The sequence below is a fragment of the Rosa rugosa genome, chromosome 4 (genome assembly GCF_958449725.1).
Source record: "Rosa rugosa chromosome 4, drRosRugo1.1, whole genome shotgun sequence".
Lineage (NCBI taxonomy): Eukaryota > Viridiplantae > Streptophyta > Magnoliopsida > Rosales > Rosaceae > Rosa > Rosa rugosa.
This window is the reverse complement of record NC_084823.1, coordinates 51,170,453-51,192,292: the sequence shown is the minus strand read 5'-3', so window position 1 is coordinate 51,192,292 and position 21,840 is coordinate 51,170,453. Positions and strand designations below refer to the sequence as shown.

Sequence of the window (21,840 nt, the reverse complement as noted above, 5' to 3'; positions counted from 1 at the left end):
GAAAGTTTGATTGATTTAAAAAGAACACACAAGTTAGAATGCTAATCAAGCATGCAAATCTCTTTGTTGATTTACCTAAGGAACTATAGGTTTTCCACTTTCCACTTAGCAATTAAGACCTAGAACGCTAGCATATCTTAATATGGAATCAATCATGCAATTCGAATCATAAGCTGACCATCAAAGAACACGAAAACATGAAATGTGACATTGAAGCACAAAATCAACAAACATCCAAGAACATATAATGAAATCGCAATTCACAACCTAAAAATTCTAAAACGTTTTCATGCTTCAAGACTATAGAAAACTAAACATCAAAACATACTCTTTATTCTAACAAAATTTCGAAACATCCATTTACAACAAAATACTAGAACGCTAGTGAAGTTGTCTTTAACGTTACAAAGGAAAGAAACTGATATAGGATTGGGCATACAAATGGTACCTGAAATATAGGCAATTAGACACTTTGAGTCCCACATTCAAATTCGATAACCTTGACTTTATCTTGGAATATAGCTTTTTTTTTGTATAAATCTTGGAACATAGCGTTGGCATCCACATTCATGAATTGCGGGTCCTACATACAATATTAAAAAAACAACCTTAACAGAACTACCAAACTGAATTTTTTTTTTTGGTCGGAACTACCAAACCGAATGTTGGTGACGAAAAATTCTGTAGAGGATTTTGACTCACCAATGAATGCGGACTGGAGCGGGAGCTAATCGGGAACGATCTAGAGGCTTCTTTCGAGTGTTGACTTGGAGTTTGACCATCGGCTCGAGGAGAAAGGGGGTACCTACAGAAAATTCTTCGATGCCTAAGTCAGTACGTTTCTTAGTCGAGAAATAGAAAGAGTCGAAATGAGATGGTTTACCTGGACGACAAGCCTCCTTTATATAGACAACAACTTACTTGGGGGACAAGCCGCCATTATTTATGCTTTTACACATTTATGACGACAATTAAAGCAACAATAACGACGGTTAATCATTGCCTACTTACGACCGTCATTCATTGCACATTTACGACGGTAATTCATTGCAGACTAATAATTATAATCATTGCTCGTTTATTACAGTACTTAAGGCCTTAATCATTGTCGCCTTCATACTGATATTTACCACCAAAATAATGACCGAGTTAACTGCCATAATGAGGGGTCCAAAAATAGTTGACCACTCCCTCACCGAATTGATGTATGAAGAAAAAGTTTAGGTACCACATTGATTATCTTTGAATGTTAGACCCTGAAGTGTTGGGTTGGCTATGTTCTAGGCGCCGGTTATGAAGTTAACAAAAAGAGTTTCCATCTTGTGCCTTGATACACAGACCACAAAACACTAGCTGTAATTCTTTCTAGGTGTGTATGTTTCATGTCTACTTTTCAGTAAATTCTGACAAAAAAAAATCACTGAAAAGAATATGATCTCTCCTGTTGTCTTGTGCAGCAACAAAGTTGGAAGAAGTTTGGTTGATGGTGAAGTCATCTTTATAATAGTATGGTATTCATGCTTTCGGAATCTTGTGTACCAATGTAATTGTTATTTATCAAAAATCTTGTGTGGAGTTTGTCAATATGAGTTCTTGTATTTATTGGTCAGTGCTTTATATCAGATTATTTGTATCATTTGATGCACATAAAACGGATGTATTTCAAAGTGACCATCAGAGCGACAATTGCATGACAGTCTCGACGATGACCAGAAGGATTGGGGACCTTGCCATTATTGACAAGGCTTGGGATCTTCTCGTACTTTTTGTCCAAAGCTGATGTTCCAGCTTCTATGGTATAAATGGCATATCATTTCTGCTAATATTCTTATCGAATAAACTAATGACTATTTCTTTAATTTCAACTGGTTGCTTTGGTATAGTAAAGTTTTTTTTTTTTTTTTACTGCTCTTTCAATGCTATATTTTCTCTTTTAAAGCAATAGCTTACAAATATTGTTTGCTCCGGGGTGAATAGTAATCACATTTGCATTTAGTTTCATATTTATGAAAATATCAGGCTCAATTTGTTGACCTTTAACTAAGAATTACGTTTAATGGAATTGATTTGTTATTTGATCTATTGTATATTAATTTTCTGATCTGAGTGCATAACATTTTGATTTCAGGAACTAGAAATACTGTATGGCGGTCTGCAGCATCACCTAATAGAGATTGATATAAAGATGGTGGGCTTTGCTCGAGATTTGGGATCAAGAAGGTGGGCATAGCACTGCATAATAAGGTGATGACTTCTCTTACCCTTGCCTCATTGTTGTGATTGAGGACATTAGAGTTTTAGACTCCTGGTGATATTTAGAGGTTGGGGGAATACGTGTTTCAGTTTGGGCGTTTTCTGTTATGTTGCTACTCCTAATTGAAACCTCAGCCAAACATGCCTCTTTGTAATTACTGCTTTGATTTGAAAATGCACCCTTTTATGGGTTTCTAATCTCTACTATTATTTTCAGGATCAATTCGTTATACAGCAGCAACGTCTCAAGCGCTCGCAACAGGTACATAAAGTGATTTTACATTTTTACTTTTTGATCCTACTCGAAAGAAATAGAACAAAAGATCCACTAGCTACGTAGATTGTTAAATCATGCTGCTAATGATGTAATTATTCGGGTTGCAAGCACTTGCAGAGTTGCAGGCAGGCAAGTTGAGTTGTAATGTTTACATTAACCTAAAAGTTATTTTCTTGATGATATTTTTGTTTATGATTATAAAAGCGATTTGAACAGGCAAACACTGTTACTGCTGTGGAACTCACCTGCTGTATTAAGACTGTTGATGACCATAGTAGAAGGCTGAAGACTTTTTGGATAACGAAGGCTAAATGGATAGAGATGGGAATCCGGCAACTTCTAATGTCTAGAGGTGAAACTCGAGGAGTAATATGGATGGACTGACCAAGAATTCTGGTCTCACTCCAAGTAGAAATGTAATTTTTGATATCATGTACAAATATTAATTAATTACTTCATTATCATTTCTAAATAATTGCGCTTAATTCCAATAGTCCAATACAAAAGAATACAAATAAGTACCACAAACAAGATTTGATAACCAATGAAACTATTCTACTTCTTGGACCAGCCGCCAACTTACATAGATATTTCTCTATGTAACAAGTAAATGAGAAATGTTACTTGCTACGTTGATCACTATAATGATAATTTATATATAACTAAATAATTTTCAATTTAGAGATATTAGCGGTTCAAATCAACTATATAACCGAAAAATAAAATGAGCCTTTTACTTCAAATTATTAAATCTTATTGGTTCAGTTTCTTTTGTTATCAACTGATCAGATTAGAGTACACCAGAAGAAGAAGGAAATCTATGGCTTTAAACGACTGTGGATATAATTAGGGTGTGATTTGAGTTTTGACCAAAGAGAAACATCGGACAAGGCACTTGACCAGCAAAAGCAGCCACGTGGCATGTTCTGGGTCCCTGCTGTTCCTAGGGCCACGGAGGATGTGATAAAATTCTTAATCAATCCTAAAACTTTGTTATTCTTCTTCCTCCTCCTCAATCTCAAAATCTCAAAGACTCAAACTTTGATTTCGAAAACATGGGGAAAACTGAAAAGACTGAAAAGGCCAAAGAGAGAAGAGAAAAGCGACGCCAGGAGATCTCTCTTCTCAGAACCATCCCTTATTCCGATCACCAAAGGTCACTTCTTTTCTTCCCCCATTTTGATTCATCTATTGCAATTTCTTGATGTAATGTTTGAATGGGAAGCAAACCCAGAAACCCTTTTTGGATTCATGCATTTGAGTTGTAACCCATTTTTGATTTATGCATTTTGTGGATGTTTGAATGTGTGTGTGTGTGTATAGGTGGTGGTCGGCTGAAACCATTGCGGTGGTGACCGGAGGCAATAGGGGCATTGGATTTGAGATTACTAGGCAACTTGCGGCGCATGGAGTGACTGTTATACTTACATCCAGAGACCCCAATGTGGGACTTGAAGCGGCTAATGTCCTACAAGAAGGGGGTCTCAATGTGTTTTTTCATCAGCTGGATGTGTTGGAGCCAGTGTCCATCAAAGAGTTTTGTGACTGGTTGGTGGAAAACTATGGTGGTTTGGATATTCTGGTGAGTTTCTGAGATTGGGTTACGAATATGAGGTGTATGTATGGACTTATTATTTTGGAATGTGTCATGTGGGGTTTTGATCTGTCGGGATTGTTTTGCTATTCCAGGTGAATAATGCAGCGGTTAATTACAATCAGGGGTCTGATAATTCTGTGGAGCATGCAGCTCAAGTGTGCTTTACGAATTATTATGGCACCAAAAATATGATTCAGGCTCTCATCCCCTTGATGAAGCATTCATCTGCCGGAGGTCGTATTGTTAATGTGAGCTCAAGATTGGGGAGACTAAATGGTAAACGAAATGTAAGTAAAAAAATTGTTTTGCTCTACATTTGTTGATTCTCATTAGATTATGCTTTCTTATCTGGCATTGCATTTGTAGTCATAGGAAGCCATTGTTTTGTGTATGTCCTTAAAATTCGGTGGGAGGAGATCTTTTGAAAATGTTGTTGTACTGGTGGGGATGAATAGACCACTTCCCTGTTCAGTGAGATTGAGAGGAAATAACTTATAAGTTGTGTCAGAATTCAGATGAAACTTTGATTGAGTTCAAAATGAGCATATAGCTCCAGAAAAGTACACTCCTTTATGTTTTTACCGACCAATCACATCAAGTTCCTAGGAGGCCTTAGGTGACTGATGAGGCAGCTGGCTGCTGAGTAGCAGAAGGAAGACTTTGTTGGGAAATCATGGGGACATGTACTATGTTGATATGAGGTCAGGACTGTCGCTTCTAGATTAAGTCCCTATGTGAGCCTCAGTAGCTTTCCAGCCGCCTCGGTTTTTCTTATCCCACTAAATAACCTTTATTTTACAGATGAATTATTCTTTTTGTTCACCTTCACTTTCTTTTCAATTTGATTAATTTGGAATATGCATATAGATTGCATTGGATGATAATAATATCAAGTGTAGGCTAACATCATTCTTAAATCTTAGCACCCATCCACAACCATTGCTGCTGGTCTGCTTACAAAAGTTTCCGTCATGTTTCCCTGATCATGCTCAAGCAAAACTTTTCTCCATCTCAAACTGATTATGTTTTAATTGACAGAAAATTGAAGATCAGAATTTGAGAGAACAACTTGCCAATACGGAAACGCTCACAGAGGAAATTATTGATGGAGCAGTAAACAGTTTTCTAAAACAAGTAGAAGAGGGCACATGGGAATCAGGTGGGTGGCCTAAAACGTTTACTGACTACTCGGTATCAAAACTTGCAGTCAATACTTACACCAGGCTAATGGCAAAGATACTTTCTGATAGACCTGAAGGCGAGAAGATCTATATCAACTGTTACTGCCCAGGTTGGGTAAAGACTGCTATGACAGGCTATGCTGGGAACATATCAGCTGAAGAAGGAGCTGACACTGCAGTTTGGTTGGCCTTGCTTCCAGATCAGGCAATAACAGGGAAATTTTTCGCTGAGAGACGTGAGGTAAAGTATTGAGGTCATCTGGCTGAAGACTGAGAGTTTGTGAAATAGTTCAATTGCTTATCCTGGACTGATATCCACCACAACCAAGATGAAACTGAAAAATCTATTGGAAACAAGTCTTTAGCACTGCATTGTGCCGTGAAGGAATACCCTGGCAGTGTTGACGAAGGTAGCCTGCAACTACCATTGTAGGATGGAGACCGAAATGATAGATCCTCTGATGTAAGTGATATCAGTATAGGTATGTCACTCGTTTTTGGGTCATCGGAAGTCAGAATTCTTTAAGCACCATTTTGTTCCGGTCCTTTTAAGTAATCGGATTAAGAGTAGATCAAGCTGGGGAATTGTAGTTATTGTTATGCCTCTGTTTCTTTTATTTAGCTTTACACACTCTCAATGCAAGTGGTTTTTCTTGGTGCATTTGAAGACTTTTGCTCTACTATAAGTTTGTTTGATTCTGCTCTACTACAAATGTACCAACTCCAACAAAATCACTTGAATTTCATGGTACTTGAGATCTTTCTTTTGGCTATGTCACTCGACCGATTACATTTCTCAACTCTCAAGTATACATGTATACAATGAAGGATATTAAGTGCAACAAACTCAGACAAGCCTTAATTGAAAGGTCACTTTTTTTTTTTTTCCCGAATGTAATCGAAACTGTATTACTTCCAGCTGTTTCATCAGCAAAATAAGGCTCGAGTTTATATTATACTTTAGACTTTTGATGGTCAGGAGTGAGGTGTTGCCCTAGTTCATATGTACCAAAACTTTATTCTGATATCTTACGCTACTTCACTAAGATTTTCTCCCCCCATTGCAAGATCAGCATTTTCAATTTTTGGCCCAATAAGTAAAATTATAGCAAACTGATTCGCTGCACACAAGTTGAACCACTTAAGCAACGTCACACTGTTAGACCTCTAGATATGTCCAACGTGTCACTGCACACAATAAAGTCATAACCGATTGAATCCATTACAAATCCAAAATGTACAAAAACGAAATTGCACATCCGGCAAAGAACGAGCGAAAAATTTACCATTGTTGTTCTGGTTGAGGACCAAGAGTGCGTCACAGGTGATTAGGCCCTTCCTTATTTTTTCAGGCCAGTTTGAACTAGGGCTGGGACTTTTTGACCCGAACACCTGCAGAACCGGCCTGAACCGGACCGAAACCGGCGGTTCGGTGCGGTTCCTGTGAAGAAAATACTGCATTTTAGCAAGAACCGAACCGTTGCAGCAAATCCGGTTCGGTTTCAGTTCCTGATTTCCTTAACTTCCAGGAACCGGAAGAACCGAGAAGCTCCTTAACATTCATATATTTTATAATTGTTAATACTCTCTTTCCTGCAAACACGTACACTACATGCCCAAGTTTTTAATGAATTCATATATTTTCATTTTTTATTGATGAGTGGGTGTTTATAAAATTTTATATTGAAGTTGATGGGAAACAAAGCCTGACATTGTTTCTTTTTCTCTCATCTCTCCTCTTTGTCTCTCATTTTCTACCCTTTTCACCGATCTCTTCTCTCATCCCTTCCCTTCAGGCTTCAGTTACAGAGTAAATGCTGGAAATTATATTGAAACTTTCTTTTTCTCTCATCTCTCTTCTTTTTGTCTCTCATCTTCTTCCCTTCTCTTTGAACTCACCGAAACCATCAATCCATCTCTCTTCTCTCATCCCTTCCCTTCAGTTACAGATTAAATGCTGGAAATTATATTGGTTTCATCTTTTTCCTTGCTTTTTATTTACTTTGTTTTGGTTGTTAGTGGGGAAGTGGGTGGATTCAACGCGAAGGTGGTCGTGTTTTCTCCGCCTCCTAGATCTGGGACAACTCAGGAAGTGGTGTTTGACTCTTTGCAGACTTGGTGTTTTTAGATTTGTTGTGTTCTTTGATGGAGAATCTGAGAAATTTGCAGAACATGATGTGGCTGGGAAGCTGGATAGCTTTGCAGCTTTGCTGCTATTTTGCTGTGTGTGCAGAAACCGTAACCGAACCGAACTAAACGGTTCCGGTTCCAAGTCGGTTCTGGCAAAAAAAAGTAACAACACCGAACCAGAAAAATATTGTCAGTTCCGGTTCCGGTTCCAATAAAAATGTCCAAAAACAGAACCGATCCCAGCCCTAGTTTGAACCTCTCGCCCTTGAGTTTTAAACTAGGGTACCCTAACATTCCCCTGGAAAGAAAGGTTTCATTTTTTAATTTTTATGTTTTTATTTTTTATTTTGGTCGAAGAAAGGCCACGATGGCATAGGAAAGGTGGAAGCTTTAATAGGGGCAAGTCCTACATTGTTGGTCATTAAACCCACCATACATTTATTTTCTCCCTTCCTTTTCTATGCTTTCGTCCAACAATCAAAACTAATCGAACAAACAAAATGGCAAGCTTGAGAAGAGGTTTGATCACAGCCCACCGAGCTCTCAAATCCAGCAACTCCATCTCACCCACTCAGACCCTTCTCAGGTATTCATTCATTCTTTTATGTATAAGCAATTCATATAATTGCAATACATGTACAAAGATACAAGCTTTGATTGCTATATACAAAGATTCAAGCTTTGATTGTGTGGTGGGTTGCTTTAATTTTCAGGCCTCAATATAGTAGTGGCTTAGTTCAGCGCTCTTATTCTACTGATAACACCAGCAATCTACATATCGACCTCTCTAATGAAGAGAGCAAACGGCGGTTATGTAATAGGTGGGTCTCTGTGTCTTTGCGTTTTACAGTTTAGAGCTTAAGTGGTTTTGGAAGTTGGTTTTTGATTCTGAAACAAACATGGGTTTTTGGGTTTGGAACAGGTTATTGTACAGGAGCAAACAGAGAGGGTTCTTGGAATTGGATTTGGTTCTGGGTAAATGGGTGGAGGATCATATTCATTCCATGGATGAAAATGGAATTAAATCTCTTGTGGATGTTCTTGACCTGGTAAGTTTACTTTGTTCATCTCTTATCTTTTAAATTTTGCTGCTTTTGGAGTGCTTTCAATTGGTTTTTAGTTTATGTTGTGTATTGTAAAGTGAGTACTATGCTGTATTCAGAATTTGTTCATTGGAATTTAAGTTGACAAGTTCCTAATATGTGTGAAATATATTAGGCAATCTTTGTAGCTAGAAAGGCCTAATGGAATTGATGTTAGTATGTTCTGTTAGACTATCTGGAAGTGTTGAATTCTATAGAACATCAGATCAGATGTATTCTCATGGTGCTTCCCAGCAGAGAGTAGCAATTTTCTGAAGTTTGTTCGTCTTCTAGTGTAGAATGTTCATCCTGAGCACATAACTGATTATTTCTCAAGAAATTCAGTGCCTTTGAGAGTAGGGTGACCCCTTGACTGGATGCATTTTGATCTAGTGATAGCTGCACATTCAAAGTATAGCCTTTTTCCTTGTTAAGTGTTTCTTAGTCAGTTTGTGATGCCAGTATAAATAGGTATTCATGTTTTGCTCTCATTGGATTGCATAATCTTAAGCTATAAGATAACTATAGTGTTGAAGCACTTGACATCAAAGCATCAAATTGTTTGATCAGAAACATACCATGTTTTAAACTGTTCTATTTTCATCCTCAAATGGATTCAACTATGGCAGAGGTTCTGAGCATTTAAATAATTAGATGGTTACTGAACCGCTGCTGTTTTATACTTGTATGTGACAACACTGGTATATATCCCATTAATGTACTGGGATGTTATTTTACTGGACCAGTAACTCGGGGAGACAAACTGCATCAGTAGCTCTTGCATTGATATTTGCAAGTGAGGTCTTTAGATGAAGTGGGAGCTAGAGCATTTGTTTATTTATCATGTGATGTTCTTTTCTACAGGAAAATCCTGATCTATGGAAGTGGTTAAGTGGCCAGGAGCAACCGCCTGAGGCACTCACAACTAATCCGGTGAGCTGATCTAGAAATGTGAAAAGTTGCTCTTTCAATTCATTGCTTTCTTCTTAATCAATTCCATTTAATTCAAATCATCTGTGTTTGTAGGTTTTCACTGCAGTGCGCAGCAAGGTTACAAACAACCTGGACAGCTATGCTGCTCCTGAGACACGAGCAACACCCGGGAACCCATGGGTTAGAGGATGGGATGATATAAAGAAATATCAGGGCGGTCCCATAACTGGGAACCAGTAGTTCTGTCATTTCTTGTACAAGTTAAATTTCATACGGTGTGTTCATTTGTGACGACTTAGGGAAGAAAAATACTTGTTGGAATTAGCCATGCCTAGTCTTTACTAATAAAACCAAGAGGTATGGCAGGCATTATCTCCCTTGGTTCTTATTTTCTGGTATAGCCCTTGTTTCTCATTTGGTCAAGACCCCTATGTTATAAACTTATAAACAATACTCTCTCTCAGTTTGTGTCTGCATACTGATCAATAATGCAAGGAGGAGAAAATAAGATTCATGTAATTTTCAAAGGTGCAGTTACTAGAAAACAGGATTAGAAATGAATTCTGTTGGTTGTTTGCTATTCTAATCTGGAAGAAATAGAAGTGTTAACAAGAAAATCTGTGTGCGTGTGCAACCCAATGTGTTCTTGAGAAAAACCAGGTTCTTGTTTAAGCATGTGAACTGGGTTCTTAAAAGAGTGGATTTTGCTTATTCCAGTTTCCATAGTCTCCACTCCCCAGCAGAATTTGTTTCTCAAAAAGCAGATTTCCTCTCTAAATTCTAAAAGCCATCCGTCCTGATTATAAATACTTGAAAGAATATGTGGGTGAAAGTGGAAATTTCTTATCCCAACTTCCCAAGATTAGATTTTTCATATTTTGGTGGGGACAAAATTCAGTAGGTATTAAAATCCAGCCTCACAGCCCTCATCGTTCTCTCTAAAAAAATTCATCAACAATGGCCTCTGCACCAACCACACCTATCTCCTTGTTTTTCCTCCTCCTCCTAGTGATCTCCTCCTTCGACATCTCAACTTCCGATGACCCGACTCCGGCGACATGGCCCCACCAATTCCACTCGGTTCTTTACGTGAACAACAGCGGAGCTCTTCAAATTTTGGACCTGTGGTACGACTGGCCCAACGGTCGAAACTTCAACATAATACAGAACCAACTGGGAAAGCTCAAGTACGACCTGGAGTGGGACAATGGCACTTCCTACGTCTACACTTTGGACTCCGACCGGGAATGCAGGGTCTTGCATTTTGAGGTGGGCATTCTCCGACCCAACTGGCTCGACGGTGCAACTTATCTGGGTCAGCGCCACGTGGATGGCTTCCTCTGCAATGTGTGGGAGAAGGTCGACTTCATCTGGTACTATGAGGACGTTGTCACTAAGAGACCTGTCCACTGGCTCTTCTACACAGGTACGAAACTTTGTCCCTAACTGTCACCGTTTAACTGCACATTGTCTTTGTTCTTTTAGTAAGGCATGTTGAGGCTAGGTTGGTTTATAACTATTGTCAAATTGATAGTCTGGATTATAAGGTCGACCCTTGTTCTAATGTGTGATGTGGGATTGATAGTATCGGCTATTGATTCGGAAATGTTATACTTGGTTAGCCAATTGGACTGTTCTCAGATTTACTGTCTAGGTCACTGATTAGGAAACGTTACTTTCTTAACAATTGGATTATTGTCGGATCGACAATCTGAGTCATTGATTAGGTAAATTCTTGTTTTAACGTGTAAATGTGCAATGTTAGATTGGTAATAGGACTAAAAGAACATGTCACATTTCCAGGAACATTACCTATATGATTTTGTGGAGCAAAATTGGCTAGATTTCTAGTGTTGAGTGAATCTTAGAGCATATTGCGGTTTAGGGCATGTTCTTGATTTCAATTGCTAATGGTAATGGTTTGTGGGATGATGCAGGGATGAGTGCTCATGTGATGACATTTGAGGTGGGAGCACAACTTGAGGATGAAAAGTGGAATGCTCCTGTTTACTGTTTCGAGGAGGCTGCTAAGTTGGAAAGCAATAAGAGCTCCCTGGTTGAACCTATGGCAAGAAATTATTCTCATGGGAGGCTGGCGAGAGGAGTATTGGATGCTTGATGCTTCAATGGAGACGTGATTCTGATTTCCGAATGCAATTAGCCAATGAACATATCAGACAGGTTACTTTCCTTTGGACATGTTTTGAATAGCTTTTCAGTTCTAGTAAAATATTCCTGGTGTTTGTAATCTACTAACCGTTTTAGAAAGCTGCAATCCAAAACCAACAATATTTGCATCTTTTCGGACGTGTTATGTTATCTAATGCGTTCATTGATGGATTGTCGAACATATTATGTTAGCAAACTAGCTAGTATTATGTTGGTGTACGATCAGATAGAGTCAGAGTCCGAACTCCTATGACCTTATAGGCACACAAGAACAAGAAATTCCTCCCATAAAGGAAACTCATGCCAGTTCCTATCTAAATACACCTTAGTAGCCCTAGTTGATGCTCTATTTGGTTTTCCTATTAACATCAGGTAAATAGATTCTAGAACTGGCATGAGTTTGAATTTGTATTGGACAGCAAGATTAAGTTTCCTTTTAAATCTCGACCAAAATGTAGATGTGTTGATGGGTTTGAGATCACAATAAAGGATGGAGTCATGCCAATGTACCTGAGGCCTTCTGTAAAAGGCATATTATATGGCTATTTCATTGTGGATCAGTACTCTCCAGTGATGTACTCGTCATCGCTACTAGGCAGCATGATATATATATGAACACACACACACACACACACACAGGAATGCAGGATCAATGAAATGCCAAGTCAGAGAAAGGAACTTATTTCTGATTTTAATGAGTTTTAGTTCTCTGGTGTGCTCTGCTCTGTGCAACTCTTTGCTTGGTGTTTATTTGTTCATATATTACTGTATTTATATTACTGTCCTTCTCACAGAATCTCGGATAGTAATGTGATCTAGCTAGCTAGCAGAGATTCAGCATGGATATCTCAATTTGTATCCGCACAGTTATCAGATTAACCATTGCTAGGACATTATCCATCACCTGCTTCTTGAATGAAAACCAGCACCGTTACCATTGTAATATTTGAACCAAGATCAGTTGCAGAGATTAAATAGCTAGGAAGTTTGATCGTGTTTCCTTTTTATTCCAACAATACTGTAAGTGTTTCCTAATTTGATTTGATTTGATTTGATTTTCTAGGTGTAGCTTCCTTATAAATAAGAGAAAAACCATAGATCTTGTTTTTTCAAAACCAACGAGTACTCTATAGTCTATATGTACCTAAAAAATAAATCGTTCAGGCAAGATTGAATAACTCGTAAGAGATCGAATTCAAATGGATTGGCAGAGAGCTCCAAAGAAAAGCGATAGCGGTAGGAACTACTATGACATCCTTGAAGTACCTAAGAATTCTTCACAAGATGATCTGAAAAAGGCTTATAGAAGAGCAGCCATGAAGCACCATCCCGATAAGGGTGGTGATGTAGAAAAGTTCAAAGAGTTGGGCCATGCATACAAGGTTCTGAGCGATCCACAGCAACGTGTCATCTATGACCGGGACGGTGAGGATCAGTTCGGCGAGGACATGTACGGTGAGGACCGGTATGGCAAGGACCAGTACAACGAGGACCAATACGGTGAGTACAAGTACAGCCAGAACAGATACGGTCAGGACTGGTACTGGTACGGTTCGAACCAATACGGTCAGGACTGGTACGGGAATCGGTACGACCAGGGCTGGTACGGCCAGAACCGGTATGGTAAGGAAAAGTATAGCAAGGACCGAGATCAGACTGGCGAGCAAAGGGATGTAGTTAGAGTAATCTGGTCCCTAGGTTTGATCGTTATTATTAGTTTGATTATTAAGTTATTTTTTTTTGGTGAATAGTTTGATTATTAAGTTTGTTACCTAGTTTGATTACATTTTTCTCTAGCTAGCTACGTAATTATATATCATGTTTTCTAGTTGGAGTATTCGTGTTTCTTAGTTTAATAAAATTATTAGATTTTCTGGTGTAGCTTACTGCTTGCTTAGATAAAATGAAATACCTCCCTAATAATATCAGTTATTAGGGAGGTGCATCTCTAGTTAAGAAAGTGATGTTACAATAATCAATTATATGATATCGGCCATGTTCAACAAAACATATTTTCATTCTCAAAATAAAAAAATAAAATAAAAAATTGGCTTATCCATGAGGCACTTTGTTGCACTCCCTAGGTTGGAAAACAACATTTCTTTGGCTACAAAAACCTAAGGAAGGCTTAAATTTCCTCCACCAGAAAACCTTCCTCTGCCCAAACACTGATCAATGGCATTAACCAAATGCCTATCAACTTCAACCACCACTGGGATAATTCCCATGTCATAACCCTAGCCCGTTATGTGGAGCAAATGCTCAATTTGCCCATAGCAGAGATTAAGCAGAAAAACAAAATCAAATGAGTAGGAAATCTCAATTTGTATCTGCTAATTGGTTATCATAATGAAAGATTAACATTAATAAATGTGACTTGCAAAGGGGCAGTGATTCTGAATAGCAATCAGCAAATTCCACCACAAATTAACCTGTTTTTCTTTTGACATGTTTGGATAGCTTTTGAGCTCTAGTAAAATGGTTCTTGGTGTTCTTAACTAAGCCTTCTTTGCTGATTTAGCCACATGAAAAGCTGCAAACTCAAGCTGGCCATGTATGCTATCAACTTAACATAAGACTTAATGCATGGTGTGGTCATTTGATAGATTGTTAAACACACCATGTCAACACTAAGATCTAGTCATATACATTCTCTACCAACATAATATCTGACAGTCATAATGTAAGAACAAGAGCACGATCAGATAGAGCAGAGTCCCAACTCCTATGACCTTAGAGGCACACAAGAACAAAAAATTCCTCCCATAAAGGAAAATCATGCCAGTTCCTATCTAAATGCACCTTAGTAGCTCTAGTTGATTCTCTATTTGGTTTTCCTCTTAACATCAGGTAAATAGATTTTAGATACATGAGTTTGAATTTTTATGGACACATTTGGACGGCAAGACTAAGTTTCCGTGTAAATCTCGACCAAAATGTATATGTGTTGATGGGAGTTTGATCGAGATCACTATAAAGGATGGATATCAGTACCCTCCGGTCTGATGTAATCGTCATCGCTACTACCTAGGCAGCATGATATTCATGAACACACACACACACACACAGATATATATAGGATCAATGAAATGCCAAGCCAGAGAATGTTAATGAGTTTTAGTTCTCTGGTCTGCTCTGCTCTTTGCTTGGTGACTATTTCTGGTTTGGGTTGTTTAAAAAAATCCTAATAAAATTTGCAAATTCATAGTCAGCCAAGCTAAGTTATTCACTTCTTTCATGTGTTTCATATATTACTGTATTTATATTACTGCCCTTCTCACAGAATCTCGGATAGTAATGTGATCTAGCTAGCTAGCAGAGATTCAGCATGGATATATATCTAGCTTGGAAAACAACATTTCTTTGGCTACAATAACAAAAGAGAGGCTTAAATTTCCTCCACCAGATCGAAAACCTTCCTCTGCCTAACACTGATCAATTAACCAAATGCCTATCAACTTCGACCACCACTGGGGAGTAGGAAATCTCAATTTGTTTCTGCTAATTGAGTATCATAATATATGTATGAAAGATTAACATAAATAAATGTGAGTTGCAAAGGTGCAGTGATTCTGAATAGCAATACAATCAGCAAATTCCTCCACAAATTAACCTGTTTTTCTTTTGACATGTTTGGACAGCTTTTGAGCTATAGTAAAATGGTTCTTGGTGTTCCTTAAACTAACCCCTTCTTGCTGATTTAGCCACATCACAAGCTGCAAATTCAAGCTGACCATGTATGCTATCAACTCAACTGAAGTCACAGTACATGGTGTGGTCATTTGATAGATTGTTACACACATTATGTCAACACTAGGATCTAGTTATGTACATGCTCTGCCAACATAATATCTTACAGAGTCATGCTCTAGTAGTCAATTGATTAGTATTAAGTTGTACTCAACTACACTTGGATTTAAATCTAATGGTAAAAAATAAGGGCATTCTAACTGCCCTATTATTTTTCACCCTTAGATTTTAATTCAATGGCAGCTGAGCACGATTGACCATAAATTCGACTGCCCACCTGAGCCAGACTGATAATCTTACATTATTTAATAATCAAACGGAAAAATGCCAAGTATACTCTCACCATCCTTTCAGTTATTCAATCGTAAGATCTACTAACCTTAACAATTATAATTCGGCGATCCCGTTCCAATGGTCAGCTGCTGACCATGGAATTTTTGCTCAATCACCGTCCGATTGAAATCGGACGGTTCACAGCTAAGTGATGAGAGAGGAGAAGAGAGTTGTGATTGAGCAAATGATCCCTGGTCAGTTGCTGACCAGGTGATCAGGACTGTATAATTCGGTGCATCACATACTCCGAAACATGATAAAATTTCGTTTAAAAAAATCAATTTTACGGGCCAATTCATTATGGGCCTTACACGGCCCAAAGTGGAGAGTGCTATGATTGGAATGGTAACGGTGACGTTCAAAAGCTCCCAAGCTCTTCTAAACCAAGTCGACGGACCAAATCGTTTACAGAGGATCAGCAAATCGAAATGGTAGTGGTGCCACTAGTGGCAATTCGGCTGTTGAAGTAAGGTAGGCTTTGTTTCACTGAAATGGGTATCGGGTCGGAGTCGGGTAGCGGGAGCGGCTCGGACGACTCGTCGTCTTCGGGAGGATGGAGCGTGGCGCGCGGGTTAGTGGTGAAGACGGTGGTTTTGATCGGCGGAGCTCTGTTGCTGAAGCGACTGACCAAGTCCACAACCCGGTGGGACCACGCCGGCCACGTCACCCGCTCCCTCTCCGGCGAGAAGTTCTCCAAGGACCAAGCCGCCAGGGATCCTGACCACTACTTCAACATCAGGTACTTCATTCATTTTCTTTGTCTGTTCAAAACGGTGGCGTTTTAGTTGATGATGATGATGAACTTTGGTTTGCAGAATGAGTAGTTGCCCTGCAGCTGAGATGGTGGACGGTTCTAAAGTTTTGTACTTTGAACAAGTAAGGGTAGTTAGTTGTGTACCAAATTCAATACTTGTTTGGTTAGAGGTTGATGTGAGCTAAAATATTGGTGTGGGTTTTTGTTAGGCTTTTTGGAGGAGTCCTAAGAAGCCATTTAGGCAGGTATGTGGTATTTGTCCCTTGAGAGTGAAACTAATGTTCAAAGGTTCAAGCTTTTTAGGTTTTCTAATTTAAAGACTCAATCTTTTGAATGCAGAGATTTTATATGGTGAAGCCTTGCCCGAAAGAGTTGAAGTGTGATGTTGAGGTGGGATATATATATATATATCTACGTTTTGCAGTTTTGTTTCTGGAACTTTTTCGTGTTTACAGTGTGAGATATGGTGATAAAAGATGTGGTCTGCTCTGTTGTTTGATGGTTAAAATTGAACCCAACAAAGGAGTTTGCATTTACATTTGAAAGTACACTGTTACTAGCTCTCTTTTACTACATGTGCTAGCGAGAGAGTAAGATGTGGTTCATCATTTGATGTATTGATCGCGGGATTTGAATAACGTTCTAATATATGTTTAACTCTCATCAATGAGCAGGTAAGCTCGTATGCAATTAGGGATGCGGAGGAGTACAAGAATTTTTGTGATCGCTCAAAGGACCAGCGCCCCCTGCCTGAAGAAGTTATCGGGGTCTGTTCTTAGTCACATCATAGTCACTGTACTTCTGTATCATCTGGTTTTTGTTTCAGGCATTGTGCGTATTATTATGGCTTATAATGCAGTTTAAAGTATAAATATAGGAAATAATAAAGTGAGTTTAGATGATTTGTACTTGCAAACTCAGCTGATAGAAACTATCTTTCCTTGAACTTTTTGGATGGTAGTCTTAGTTTAAAATCTAGACCAAGATGTATCAACTGAAAACTGAAGAATTGCACAGGGATGAATTGTATGTGAATGCTAGATTTGGGGAACATTGATGTTAGTTTTGCACCACTGTGCAAACCTTGCTTGTATGGTTTCAGGTCCAAGTTTGTGAATAAAAACTTGAAGATATGTTTATGCTTTGACATTGTTGCATTTGTTGGGCTTCACATTGTCTATCTTTGAACTATATGAGAAAATTAAATTTTTTATCTAAATTTTGTTATCTGTGTGCAGGACATTGCAGAGCATTTGACAACAGTGCATCTTAAACGTTGTGAGCGTGGAAAACGCTGCTTATATGAAGGGTCAACTCCACCTGCCAGTTTCCCTAATTCATGGGTAATTCCTTGCTTTTAGTGCTCTCTTTTCCTTCCCCTTTGATGGTGCGCTGATCACATGAAAACCTTAGTTTGGGGCCATGGATATGTTGAGTTTCATTTGCAATGAATCAAATTACTGCTTTTCATTGATATCATTTTTGCTCTTTGTGACAGAATGGAGCATCATACTGTACTTCGGAACTTGCAATTCTTAAAAACAATGAGATACATTCATGGGATAGGGGATATAACGATGAAGGAAATCAAGTCAGTTTTTCTACTCCTAATCAATTCAGTATCATCACCTTATTGGATATTGTAATTGTGGTAGTTTTCCTGGGCACCAATCCAAGTCCTTTGTATTGTTACAGGTTTGGGGACCAAAGGAAGGTCCGTATGAATTCAAGCCCGCACCTGCCTCCAGTATGAATGACATGTTTTCTTCTTTAAATTTTCCTATTCAGCAGTCTATTGAGAAAAGAATAGAGGGTTCATTTGTCTTGCAAGAATGATCATGCGATTATATATATAAAACCATCATATGTAAATGTTAAGTTCTGTTTACCTCTTCTTTATTAATCTGTGTTTCTTTGTTAGTTATCATCCTTACTCTCACTGCTTTTCTGTTCTTGATATTATGCGATGTTATATCAACTTACAAGCAAGACTATCTGCCTGCCAGTTTGCAAAAGACATGCAAACTGCTCACATGTTCAGGAATAAATCCCCTACTGTTAGCGGTGAAATTGAACTCTTACTTAATTAAGTTTTTACCTTACTGGATTGCCTATTTGAAATAAATGACCGTTAGAGTGGTCATTGCTCATTCACCAGCTTTCCTTGTTGGCTTTCCCCTGCAATATCATCGGTTGTTTCTTTGGGATTTTACTTTTGGCTTTCCACTTCTGTAGTCAACTGAACTTCTTGTTATCTATGCCGTTTGGAATGCGACTCTTTTGAGTCTTTTCATGAGAAAGGCACTTTGAACAAAAGGTGATCAAACTTTCGTGTAATGCTGTTTTATGTTTTCGTCCAACTTTCCTGCGAGAAGAAAAGGCTCATTCGTACTTTTAGGCAAAATCGTTTCTGTTATCCCATGTAAAACTTCAAATGCTATAAAGATGCTTTGTAGACAGCACTACAAATGTTATCTCGCGTCAGTTTCAGGGTTTAGGGCGTTTGTCTTGTTCAATTGTTCGGTATCATCCGTTAAGAGTTCCGAATGGATGTCGGAGGAATTTCAAAGTGTTGTTTTTTTTCTCCATAATCTCATATGCTTATGTCATGAATTTTAGAAGCTGTTCCAAGTGATAGATTATAAAAAAAATTTGTCTGATTTTTTAATATTATTTTTTTCGCATTCTAACTTTGAAAGATTATAAAAGAAAATTATATTGAGATTTTTGAGTTCCGTCACCTCAAGAATTGGTTAAAAATTATGATTTAGAGGTAAAAAAAATTTGATAAGAAAATAAGAATATGCAATTTTGACCAAAAAATTGTGTATAAAATTTACTGTTTTTGGTCTAAAATCAAGGTCTCGGACGTTAAAAAAAATAAAAAATTAAGAGAGTTTACTCTTAAAGTAAGTTGAAAAAGCATATAACATCATTGAGTGTACTTTCAGGCGCTTTTAATAAGCTATTTTACATCACCAAGCAAGCAACATAAGAGCTCAATTGTCCTGCTGCGAGGTTGCTAAAACTTTCTATTACTTTGTGGCACTGTGGCTCCTCATTGTATTGAAGTGCTGAGTTACCGTAGGTACCTACAAACGCCATTCTAAGAATGTAAGGGACTCTTTTCGATTTAGTATGCTATTGAATACTATGAATGGATCCTTCCTCCATTTAGAAAGAGGCATAATGGCACTAAATGGGTTCTTACTCTTGTGCATCGGATTGTAAGTGTGAAAAGAACTAGATTGAACCAAAAATATTGTTCTACAAGTACAATGAAATCATACAAAATATTGTGTCCAATCCATTTGAGAATTTAAAGTTAATGCAAGTATTTTGCGAAAACCTTTACTCAAGTCGCTAGTTTTTCTGGATATGTTACCATCAACTCTGATAGATTTGACAGTAAAACCGGTAACATATTAAAGCTCTTCTTTGTCAGAAGTCCACTGTCAGCCATACTTGAAGCACCATGTCATACGAAAGAGAAAAGCACAAAAACCATAATACTAACATCTCTGATAGATTTGACAGTAAAACCAATAACCCGAGCAATAACCTATTACAGCTCTTTTTTGTCAGAAGTTCCCTAGCTGCCATACTAACAACTCTTCAAGCTTGTGAGCTCTTCACCACACTTGGTGGAGTAGTACCGCAGGTTAGCCAATTGGGTTCTGTTCTGGCTGTCTACGTGAATCCCCAATTTCATGTTCTTGGAAAATGCCTCATAAAAATTGGTGTGAACCTCTTTGTTTTCAGCAATCTCATTGAATATCTAAATGCACTTCTTCACAAGGTTCTTCCTGAACACCTCCAAAATCATGTTTTGTCGAGGCATTTCACGAGATATGTTAAGTGGCAGTTGGTCAGAGCCAACAATACCCTTAACAAATTCAAGGTACTGTGGAACCAACTGATCCGAGTTGTCCATGATAAGCACCCTCCTGACATAAAGCTTGATGTTATGACATTTCTTCCTGGTGTCAAAAAGATCAAATGGAGCACTCTTAGGGACAAAGAGAATTCCTTTCAATCCAAACAGCCCTTCCATCGAGAAATGCTTGAAAGCAAGCAGGTCCTCCCCATCACTTGTCAAGCTTTTAAAGAATTTATCATACTCATCCATGCTAATCTCCTCAGGCTTACGAAACCAACAGTGTCGGGTTGTTGATGATCTGCCACTCTCCACCAGTCCAGAGGTAAATTGGATAGCTTATGAATTCAGAGTGCTTTTTCACAAGGTCCTTGATCCTCCACTCCTCCAGGTATTCCAGCTGCTCAGTATCATTACAAAAAAAGTCAATAGCCCATCCAACCATAAAGAAATTCTCAGAAGATGGACAAACTGATCGGTTTAGTAGTCTACCTGATCCTTCTTGAGAAAGAGAGTGACCTTGGTGACCCTGCCAAGCTGCCTGCCATTGACATCCCTGGTGACAATGAAGAAACCACCGGCCTGAGATTCCCAGATGTATTGTTCATCATCATCGTGCTTTGTAGTTACAATGACCTTCACAGCAACCAGAAATGCTGCGTAGAAACAGCAACCAAACTCTCCAATCATGCTCAGATCAGATACTCCATGTGACTCCATAAAATTCTTGGTTCTGACCTTGCAATTGTACCCAAATAGAGCACCAGATCTACATATATATGATTCATAGACCAAATTAGATTGAGTGGCCACAAACATTCATAGTCATAAAAGGCTGACTATTTAATTCAATGCAATCACACAATGGTTTACGTTTTTACACAATAAATGCAGAATGTAATTCCTCTTGAATGCAATCACACAATGGTTTACGTTTTTAAATCAGAGTAAGGTCATGGTCTAGTTTTTATACTAGAACACAATCTGTGACCGATGACATCAATTCCTCTTAATTATATCATGAAAATTCCAACAAAACAAATTTCAGAAAGTAGTACAATACTGTTAAACAGAAGGGTAAAAGTAATAAATAGTCCTTGTGGTTTGGAGTGGTGCTCAACTTGGGGTCTTGGGTACACCCCCCCCCCCCCTCAGGCAAATTGAACAGTCACTTCTTGTGGTATTAGTCAGGGTTCTCTATTTGGTTCAGGCTTTCTATATAACGTGTTATGGACGGAGAGATTTCTACATTTGTCCTGAATTGAATATTGATAGAGTTACAAGGTTCAAGCCAACTTGTGCAACTGAATCATCCATGGAGGCTTTTGGAGAAATTGAGATTAATAGTTTAAGAGATGCCAATTATCAATATCAGCACTAATTACTTAAGAATAACTCAAATGGACATAGAAGACAAAGTACATCAATTCCTAATGATCCCTTTCTTAGAAACACAGCAAATTCACATCAGAGATCGATTATTACCTGATCATCCGAAGATAGT

At 38.3% G+C, this 21,840-nt stretch overlaps 5 protein-coding genes and 1 pseudogene across 5 annotated transcripts; 5 read left to right on the top strand and 1 right to left on the bottom strand.

The window, feature by feature from the left end:
• The first annotated feature begins 3,528 nt into the window (after nucleotides 1-3,528).
• On the top strand, nucleotides 3,529-6,014 carry LOC133706805 (uncharacterized). Its single transcript, XM_062132353.1, has 4 exons — nucleotides 3,529-3,686; nucleotides 3,854-4,112; nucleotides 4,220-4,414; nucleotides 5,166-6,014. The coding sequence occupies exons 1-4, from the start codon at nucleotides 3,586-3,588 to the stop codon at nucleotides 5,559-5,561; spliced, it is 951 nt and encodes a 316-aa protein (XP_061988337.1). The 5' UTR covers nucleotides 3,529-3,585; the 3' UTR covers nucleotides 5,562-6,014.
• A 1,086-nt stretch (nucleotides 6,015-7,100) lies between these two features.
• Nucleotides 7,101-9,972, top strand: LOC133744648 (succinate dehydrogenase assembly factor 2, mitochondrial). Its single transcript, XM_062172720.1, has 5 exons — nucleotides 7,101-8,024; nucleotides 8,152-8,259; nucleotides 8,361-8,487; nucleotides 9,385-9,453; nucleotides 9,547-9,972. The coding sequence occupies exons 1-5, from the start codon at nucleotides 7,939-7,941 to the stop codon at nucleotides 9,691-9,693; spliced, it is 537 nt and encodes a 178-aa protein (XP_062028704.1). The 5' UTR covers nucleotides 7,101-7,938; the 3' UTR covers nucleotides 9,694-9,972.
• A 143-nt stretch (nucleotides 9,973-10,115) lies between these two features.
• On the top strand, nucleotides 10,116-11,803 carry LOC133744647 (uncharacterized protein At4g14100-like). Its single transcript, XM_062172719.1, has 2 exons — nucleotides 10,116-10,879; nucleotides 11,391-11,803. The coding sequence occupies exons 1-2, from the start codon at nucleotides 10,411-10,413 to the stop codon at nucleotides 11,570-11,572; spliced, it is 651 nt and encodes a 216-aa protein (XP_062028703.1). The 5' UTR covers nucleotides 10,116-10,410; the 3' UTR covers nucleotides 11,573-11,803.
• Nucleotides 11,804-12,821: 1,018 nt separating this feature from the next.
• On the top strand, nucleotides 12,822-13,558 carry LOC133744988 (chaperone protein dnaJ A6-like). The gene is made up of 2 exons (XM_062172998.1): nucleotides 12,822-13,304; nucleotides 13,505-13,558. Exons 1-2 carry the CDS (start codon nucleotides 12,822-12,824, stop codon nucleotides 13,556-13,558), a joined length of 537 nt encoding a protein of 178 aa, XP_062028982.1.
• Nucleotides 13,559-16,070: 2,512 nt separating this feature from the next.
• Nucleotides 16,071-18,386, top strand: LOC133744836 (chromophore lyase CRL, chloroplastic). The gene is made up of 8 exons (XM_062172870.1): nucleotides 16,071-16,444; nucleotides 16,521-16,581; nucleotides 16,669-16,704; nucleotides 16,799-16,849; nucleotides 17,134-17,226; nucleotides 17,698-17,802; nucleotides 17,958-18,050; nucleotides 18,155-18,386. Exons 1-8 carry the CDS (start codon nucleotides 16,197-16,199, stop codon nucleotides 18,293-18,295), a joined length of 828 nt encoding a protein of 275 aa, XP_062028854.1. The 5' UTR covers nucleotides 16,071-16,196; the 3' UTR covers nucleotides 18,296-18,386.
• A 995-nt stretch (nucleotides 18,387-19,381) lies between these two features.
• LOC133744987 (heat shock protein 83-like) lies at nucleotides 19,382-21,124 on the bottom strand (annotated as a pseudogene).
• Between the last annotated feature and the right edge of the window lie 716 nt (nucleotides 21,125-21,840).

Excerpts from the sequence above, each read along its gene's own strand:
- LOC133744988 (XM_062172998.1), top strand. The coding sequence starts at position 12,822 with ATGGATTGGCAGAGAGCTCCAAAGAAAAGCGATAGCGGTAGGAACTAC. Across the intron at positions 13,305-13,504 it reads AGCAAAGGGATGTAGTTAGA|CTTACTGCTTGCTTAGATAA; the intron begins GTAATCTGGTCC and ends TTTCTGGTGTAG.
- LOC133744648 (XM_062172720.1), top strand. The coding sequence starts at position 7,939 with ATGGCAAGCTTGAGAAGAGGTTTGATCACAGCCCACCGAGCTCTCAAA. Across the intron at positions 8,025-8,151 it reads CCCACTCAGACCCTTCTCAG|GCCTCAATATAGTAGTGGCT; the intron begins GTATTCATTCAT and ends TTTAATTTTCAG. Across the intron at positions 9,454-9,546 it reads AGGCACTCACAACTAATCCG|GTTTTCACTGCAGTGCGCAG; the intron begins GTGAGCTGATCT and ends CTGTGTTTGTAG.
- LOC133744647 (XM_062172719.1), top strand. The coding sequence starts at position 10,411 with ATGGCCTCTGCACCAACCACACCTATCTCCTTGTTTTTCCTCCTCCTC. Across the intron at positions 10,880-11,390 it reads CCACTGGCTCTTCTACACAG|GGATGAGTGCTCATGTGATG; the intron begins GTACGAAACTTT and ends GGGATGATGCAG.
- LOC133706805 (XM_062132353.1), top strand. The coding sequence starts at position 3,586 with ATGGGGAAAACTGAAAAGACTGAAAAGGCCAAAGAGAGAAGAGAAAAG. Across the intron at positions 4,113-4,219 it reads ATGGTGGTTTGGATATTCTG|GTGAATAATGCAGCGGTTAA; the intron begins GTGAGTTTCTGA and ends TTGCTATTCCAG. Across the intron at positions 4,415-5,165 it reads GACTAAATGGTAAACGAAAT|AAAATTGAAGATCAGAATTT; the intron begins GTAAGTAAAAAA and ends TTTAATTGACAG.
- LOC133744836 (XM_062172870.1), top strand. The coding sequence starts at position 16,197 with ATGGGTATCGGGTCGGAGTCGGGTAGCGGGAGCGGCTCGGACGACTCG. Across the intron at positions 16,705-16,798 it reads CTAAGAAGCCATTTAGGCAG|AGATTTTATATGGTGAAGCC; the intron begins GTATGTGGTATT and ends TTTTGAATGCAG. Across the intron at positions 16,850-17,133 it reads AGTTGAAGTGTGATGTTGAG|GTAAGCTCGTATGCAATTAG; the intron begins GTGGGATATATA and ends ATCAATGAGCAG.